The following is an 8,511-nucleotide window of genomic DNA, read 5'->3' as shown; positions in this document are numbered from 1 at the left end:
CTCCAGTTGTTTTGTTCTGCATTAAAGGTCACAATTAGAGGAGTGGTTCTCCTTCCAAACTCTACTCTAAAAGAGCCACATCAGCACAGATATTCATAGTACATCAACCACAAGGCTTACCAAAATATACCCTGTCAGCAAATACACACATGTAATTTTCACATTGCACCCATATAGTTGAGCATCACTAAGGGCATATAGAGAAGCAATGATCCATGTACGGAGTACCTCTGCTTCCCTGCTGAGTTCCTCCAAAACAATGTCATGCATGAAATTAGCACTACCACATAGCTTGCTGTCTCACCAACTAACTTTCCAGCATCTTTGCATCAACAGATATTTCAGTGGAACAGAGATACGTTTCTCTTACGTTCTTATTCAGTATTTTTGTGCCTACAATTTCGTGTTTAGCTTTCTTGTGTTTTCACTTAACTCATCACTTAAAAAATATATTGTTCTTCGCAAAAAGCACAAGAAAACAGACTGCAAATAATGTGTGCAATCATATTTGCTATAGCTAATGCCATTATAAGATATTCTTATATCATAACAATCAACCCATAATAATCAACCAAACACATTACTGTTTACAATACAGTACACGATGTGTTATGGTTATTACTATTATTCATAAATTTTATATTATTAGATATCACTCCAGAGAACACGTCTATAGAGTCCAGCCTTACACCACTGCATCCGACGCTTTGCATTGCACATGGTGATGTAAGGCTTGGATGCAGCTGCTCGGCCATGGAAACCCATTCCATGAAGCTCTCTACGCACTGTTCTTGAGCTAATCTGAAGGCCACACGAAGTTTGGAGGTCTATAGCTATTGACTCTGTAGAAAGTTGGAGACTTCTGCGCACTGTGCACCTCAGCATGCCCTGACCCCGCTCTGTGATTTTACGTGGCCTACCACATCGTGGCTGAGTTGCTGTTGTTCCCAATTGCTTCCACTTTGTTATAATATCACTAACAGTTGACTGTGGAATATTTAGTAGTGAGGAAAATTCATGAATGGACTTATTGCACAGGTGGAAGCCTTTCACGGTACCAAGCTAATTCACTGAGCTCCTGAGAGCAACTCATTCTCACACAAATGTTTGTAGAAGCGTCTGCATGCCTAGGTGCTTGATTTTATACACCTGTGGCCATGGAAGTGATTGGAACACCTGGATCCAATGATTTGGAGAAGTGTCCCAATACCTTTGGCAATATAGTGTATATATATTCACCAAGGGCATATACACTCACCTAAAGGATTATTAGGAACACCTGTTCAATTTCTCATTAATGCAATTATCTTATCAACCAATCACATGGCAGTTGCTTCAATGCATTTAGGGGTGTGGTCCTGGTCAAGACAATCTCCTGAACTCCAAACTGAATGTCAGAATGGGAAAGAAAGGTGATTTAAGCAATTTTGAGCGTGGCATGGTTGTTGGTGCCAGACGGGCCGGTCTGAGTATTTCTCAATCTGCTCAGTTACTGGGATTTTCACGCACAACCATTTCTAGGGTTTACAAAGAATGGTGTGAAAAGGGAAAAACATCCAGTATGCGGCAGTTCTGTGGGCGAAAATGCCTTGTTGATGCTAGAGGTCAGAGGAGAATGGGCCGACTGATTCAAGCTGATAGAAGAGCAACTTTGACTGAAATAACCACTCGTTACAACCGAGGTATGCAGCAAAGCATTTGTGAAGCCACAACACGCACAACCTTGAGGCGGATGGGCTACAACAGCAGAAGACCCCACCAGGTACCACTCATCTCTACTACAAATAGGAAAAAGAGGCTACAATTTGCACGAGCTCACCAAAATTGGACAGTTGAAGACTGGAAAAATGTTGCCTGGTCTGATGAGTCTCGATTTCTGTTGAGACATTCAGATGGTAGAGTCAGAATTTGGCTTATACAGAATGAGAACATGGATCCATCATGCCTTGTTATCACTGTGCAGGCTGGTGGTGGTGGTGTAATGGTGTGGAGGATGTTTTCTTGGCACACTTTAGGCCCCTTAGTGCCAATTGGGCATCGTTTAAATGCCACGGGCTACCTGAGCATTGTTTCTGACCATGTCCATCCCTTTATGACCACCATGTACCCATCCTCTGATGGCTACTTCCAGCAGGATAATGCACCATGTCACAAAGCTCGAATCATTTCAAATTGGTTTCTTGAACATGACAATGAGTTCACTGTACTAAAATGGCCCCCACAGTCACCAGATCTCAACCCAATAGAGCATCTTTGGGATGTGGTGGAACGGGAGCTTCGTGCCCTGGATGTGCATCCCACAAATCTCCATCAACTGCAAGATGCTATCCTATCAATATGGGCCAACATTTCTAAAGAATGCTTTCAGCACCTTGTTGAATCAATGCCACGTAGAATTAAGGCAGTTCTGAAGGCGAAAGGGGGTCAAACACAGTATTAGTATGGTGTTCCTAATAATCCTTTAGGATATATATATATATATATATATAGGGAGAGAGAGAGAGAATTTTTTTTTTTATAAAATAAAATTATACACTTCCACTTACATTATTAAATGGTGAGAGTTAATGGATGTTACCATGTTACTAGGCAACAATGCTCTGCTATCTTGTTAATCATATTAAATTAGGAATATCATAATTGATGAATATTCTAAAAAGTTTGAAATTATGTTTTATGAGGAAAGACAACTTCTATAGAAAATAGAGTATTATGATAGTGTGTCTTTGGGGTTCAGGGTCAGAACAGAAGCTGCTTTGGTCTATGTGAGGTTGAAACAGATTAGATGGCAGATTACAGTAACTCTACTAAACTCTCCACCCATTCCTGCATCTGATGAAGTCAATCCTATTATGGGACACACTGATCAGGGCTCATTGTACCCATTTTTTCTGCATCAGGCAGACAGATTAACCGTAAGTCTTCTCATGACAAAGTTAAGAGTTTAAAGAGTCATACTGTCACACTGTCATCTACAAACATGGTTTTTGCAGTGTTTGCTGTTTATGAGTGTACTTATGTCTTTAAGATTATTAGGCTACAGGCATACACAATGAGATTTACACCATTCTTATTCTCATACTTAAAAGATTACTTTAATACATATAAAATAATCAAAGAAGCTCAGATCAGAGTACAACTTAGTTATAATATTTGATAGATTTAATAATGTAATACAAAATAACATTTTGAATTAAATTTTTCATCAGAGAGAATATTTGAGGCAAAGTTCAAATCATAATATAACCATAATATTTTTGCCTTGTTAAAGCAATGAGTGTTTTAAGAGATGGCACAGCTGCAATGTCTGTACAGAGATATTTGAACGTATTCATTGATATAATCCTCATGAAGTCACCTTCTTATGAAACTAGAGATGAGGTCTATGGGAAGAGGAAAGACAATAGTTGAGTTCTTTTCCGAGGCGATCTCAGTCAGCGTTTGCATATAGCGCAGCTGAAGTGCTGATGGAGACTCTGACATCACGTTCGCCGCCTCCTTCAGAGCACGCGAGGCATTCATTTCTCCCTCTGCCGAAATCACCTGTTCAGTACAGAACACACTTAAATATGATAATTTTACAAAGAACATTTGTTCTTCACATAAACACAATCCCAATTCACAGTCAAGACTCCAGCACACACCTTTAATTGCTCGGAAATTTCCATTGAGCAAATCCAGTTTGTTTTTCCACTGCATTGTGCCACAGTGTGTGAGGACATAAAGGCTCAGGTTTCCAGTCAACAATATGACATTATTATAGAGAGCATTGAAAGGCAAACACATCTCTGAACTAGTATATGTATGGATGGTTAAATTAAATGGGAAAATATGGATTAATGGCAGATGTGAATAAACAATCTTTGAAAGTTCTTTCATGTAGGTCATTGATTTACCTATTTAAAATGCTGGATGAAAATAGGTACACCGATATGTTTACATACCCTTGAATGAGAGATATTGATTAAGAAATAAAGATCAAATGTGTTTTTAGTGCCCTGAAGAAGCAGCATAATAGATATTTACATGGATATTCCACAAAATATCCTGTTAAAGTATTTCCTAAACTTTGGTTCTTAATATTAAACTATAGTTGCACTGTTAGACATTTAAAAGAGAATTTACAGTATTATACTGGGTGATATATAGTAAATAACTGTACAAATTACAGAAATGTCTAACAGTGTGGATTAAATCATGTAGGTATTATAAATACTGTGTATTATACATACAAACTGGTCAGTCATCACAGATAGCAATAAATTCAGGCTAATGTCTTGTTGACCTGCAAGTGTTTTGCTAGGTCTTGTTTTGGAAATCGATTGGCTTAAGGGGGTTACAGTTCATCTACACCCCTGACTGACTGTGTGAGGGGCTGCAGGTGTTTTTCCACCAATCAGAGAGCACCGTGTCTCCCCAGACAGACTGAACACAAAGCTGCAAAGCTGATAAGACTAAACTTGGCAGGCTCTGCAGAACAGACAGTATAGCATGTGTTTGTGTGTGTGAAGCATGTGACAGTCTTTCAGTGCTCAGACACCCACTTTGGCTCGGGCATCTCTGGTGGCCTCTGCTTCAGCTGCCATGGCTCTCTGCAAAGCAGTGGGCAGTTTGACATCTTTAAGCTCGACCCGTTCCACTTTGATACCCCAGTTCTTGGATGCAGCATACAGCACAGCCTGTCAGGCCAAAGATGATGAAATGATGAACAATTTTTATTTAAGGCATTTATATGCTCCTATCCAGAAGAAAATGTTGACTCTGGAGGAAATACCCTCAAGGTTCCAAAAGGGGGATTTGCAGTAGCCCTAATGCCATAGAAGAACAGTTCTTAAAAGAACACACACTGTAAATAAATAAATAAGTTGAGCTAACTTAAAAGATCATCTGGAGCATGATAGGTTGCCTTATTTTCTCAAGTTGGCTCAACTTTTTTTTACAATGCATTTTTTCTCAGTGTGAAGAACATTTTAATAATCTAAAGAATTTTATACTTCCTTTATTAAGAACCTTTTGTGGAATGGAAAGTTTTAATGGGTGTTAAAGTTTCTTCATGGAACCATCAATGCCAATAAAGAACCTTTATTTTTAAGAGTGACCCACTGTAAACCTGAATAAGTTGGCAAGACTCAGTTTAAAAAAAAATTAAGTTAAGAAATGTAAAGTTTAAGTAAGCAGAACTTGCAGAATTTTATTTTGTACTCATACATTTTACAGTTTATCTCAATTGACTTTTTTTTCTCAAACAATAAGTTCAGATCTCTGAACAATTCGTTCCTTGTTCACTTCAGATGAATTTCTTATTGATTTAAGCAAATTGCATTTGTTTTGGCACAAAAGAGTTAGTAAAATTGTCTACAATTTGCACAATGACTAAATGCACATGTCTTGTTGATCAAAACTGATGAGTTGATTGTCAGTCAAACTGTCAAACTCTTCACAACTTATAAACATTCTTTCGTCGTGAGAGCCATCACATGCAAAATGATCCATTAAGTGATCAAAATCTGTCAGACATGTTATATTCTATAAATATTTGACATGGAATGTTCGTTAAATTGCAACAAACACACACACACACACACACACACACACACACACACACACACACACACACACACACACACACACACACACACACACACACACACACACACACACACACACACACACACACACACACACACACATATATATATACTGTATATATATACCAATCACCACCATTTTTGAACTTGGAGGAACATCACAACCCAGCATCAGTACTTATTTGTACATATTTGTACTTACTAATTTGTATTTATACAGTACATTTATTTTTGTAGAATTGTGTTGCATGTAAGCTGAAAATTCTTGTCATGGAAGAGCAATAGGAAGATGTGTAAGAAGATATGTATGTGTTAGAGAAAGGGTGTATAAAAAAATGAACAAACAACTGTGAATTTTAAGCTTACATGTAACACATTTCTTCAAAAAATAAATACTGTCATATACATAATAATATAATATATACAATATAATAATATATACAATATAATAATATAATAATATACAAATGTTAATTTTCTTTTCATGTACCTCATTTTTTACTTTTCCCAATACATTTTTACTTAATGTCTGAATCTGTATTTATAGTAAAAAGCTCAGTGTGATCCACAAGAGCATTCAATTAGACAAAACTGACATACAGAAGCAGTGTCAATAGTAAATAAAAAACCCATGAAATTTGTATATAACAAATATATTCATGGTGAAAACACATCTAAACATTTTGACCAGTGTGGCTCACACGCATACTCAATATGCATAAAAGTTAATTTGATTAAACTCATTTGTTTAATTTGAGTTGGCTCTACTCAAACCAATTAATTATTTTGAGCAATAGGGTTTATAGTGAAAACAAGTACAGCTAAAGATTCAGAGGTGTTATCTTACCTCCATCTGTTCTGACATCTCCTCACGGTCTTTTAAGATGTCTGCCAGGCTCTTAGTTCCTAGCATGTTTCGTAAAGTAGTCTGTGCAATCATTTGCGTAGCACGATTAGCATTCTCCACTTTGGTAATGGAGACAGTGGGGTTAAAGACACGATAGTAGACCACCGCATCCACCATAATAGTCACAGAGTCTTTGGTCAGCACCTGAGGTTATGTCAAAAATGTAATGTACAAAATGAAACTCTGAAATAAAGATTATATTAAACACATAACCTTAAATATTGAATTAAATATTAGATATTTAGAAGTATTCATAGCAAAAAAATATTTAGACGTTTTTGATTACAAATGAATCACTCACCTCTTGAGGAGGGATGTCAAAAGACACTGTCCTCAAGTCAACCTTCCGAAATGTGTCCAAACATGGAATAATCCAGAACAAACCTTTAAAAACAATCAAGATGAAGTGTTGCAATTGCACTAAACTATGTTATACATGATTTTAAGGACCGTCATTACTAACCAGGTCCTTTAGCACCGCCAAGGAGTCGTCCCAAGCGAAAAATAACTGCTCTTTCATATTCCTGGACAATCTTTTAACAAGATGAAATGTAGGAATGTATATAGCAATTGAATTGATAAGTGATGATCTACAATATATTAATGTTTATGTCAGATTTTATTATTTGATAATAGTAAACAATTTTTAAAATACGCCTAGGTTTTAAGTAATTATATCTTACCTTCATACAAAACCACACAGAGATAGGAAAAGTAAGAAAGACAAAGAGGAAAGAAAAGAAAGTCAGGAGGTATCCACAGAACCCAGAGTTCCTGGATTGATCGCCATCTGATTAAACCCAATGTAAAAAGTTACTCTCAACGACATCAAAATATGATTAAAAAGAAGAAGAAGAAGGGAAAAAAACTCAGCAAACCTGACTGGAGTATGACGTTTGTATCACTCTCTTCATTTGCTAGAGGTTCAATTTTGTTACTGGAAATCTCACTCGGAGAAGACAGCCTTAAAGACATGGCGGTTTTTGTTTTTGGTAGGATTGTTGAAATGTACTTGGAGTGAGATATTTCAGGTGATTTAAATAGTGCTCTCTTTTTCCATTACCGCCCATTTTCACACACAACATGGAACTTTGCATGGCATGTCGCTAAGCAACAAAACTGAGCTCATGTTAAACCTGAAAGTCAATTACATGTTTGGTCATTCTTCCTTCCTTGAGGCCTTGTCAAATATCATCATATATTATCTTTTTGTTTACACATGCATTGAACAAATGTTTTGTTTTTCTTCTTGTTCAGATGCAAAGAGTGAATATACAGTATGTGAGGCCTAAATTAAGCCTAATCTTTCATCTCTCCCTTTCTGTCTTTATTCAGTAATACAATTCAATATGATTTTCTAATTCAGTGTTCTTTAATGGTCTTTTTTTTTCTAGGTTTTTTTTTTCATTCTTAATATTTTATTTTGGATATGAGTAAAGGGCTGCTGTGATCGATACTGAAAAATAATATACTATTGTGTGCAAAACAATCTGAAACTATAAGAATTTACAGATTGTAGTATTGTTTCAGGTTCTATTTAAATGCAATATGCTATATGTGTTCCTCACTAAGTTTAATTATTCAACTTTTTATTAATTAATAAATTAATTATTCCATTCTAACTAAGGTGTTCTCTCATTATTATATGGTAGCCTAATTGTGCTGCCAAAAAAAGACATCAAAGACATTTTGTACCTTACAAAAGTCAGTTTCACAGTCAGGTCCAAAAGTCTGAGTAGCACCACTTCGAATATCTGAAATTTAAAATTGCATTAAGCCTATACCTGGAAAAAAATGACTGGCTTTGCAAAAATCTTTCCTCAAATTGATACGCTGAAAATATAATGTGTAATGAAAAAAAAAGTATATTAAATTAGAAAAATGCTCACTCGTGTTCTCAAAAATGACTGAAATGGGTTGCACAACTAAATGATTGACAGCTCTGAAACACGCCCCCAGCTGAAATCGCCGCTCTCATTGGACATGTGCACACGCTGCACGCTCCACTGTTTATAC

General features: G+C 36.4%; 1 protein-coding gene across 1 annotated transcript; it reads right to left on the bottom strand.

Annotated features, from left to right (window-relative positions):
• Window positions 1-3,354: 3,354 nt before the first annotated feature.
• Window positions 3,355-7,470, bottom strand: LOC307120005 (stomatin; the record flags this gene model as incomplete). The annotated part of the gene is made up of 7 exons (XM_079806833.1): window positions 3,355-3,543; window positions 4,545-4,679; window positions 6,436-6,639; window positions 6,797-6,879; window positions 6,959-7,028; window positions 7,179-7,285; window positions 7,374-7,470. 7 exons carry the CDS (start codon window positions 7,468-7,470, stop codon window positions 3,355-3,357), a joined length of 885 nt encoding a protein of 294 aa, XP_079662959.1.
• Between the last annotated feature and the right edge of the window lie 1,041 nt (window positions 7,471-8,511).

This window comes from Gobio gobio (assembly GCF_949357685.1).
Source record: "Gobio gobio genome assembly, chromosome: 23".
Classification (NCBI taxonomy): domain Eukaryota; kingdom Metazoa; phylum Chordata; class Actinopteri; order Cypriniformes; family Gobionidae; genus Gobio; species Gobio gobio.
This window is presented reverse-complemented; position numbering and strand designations above follow the sequence as displayed.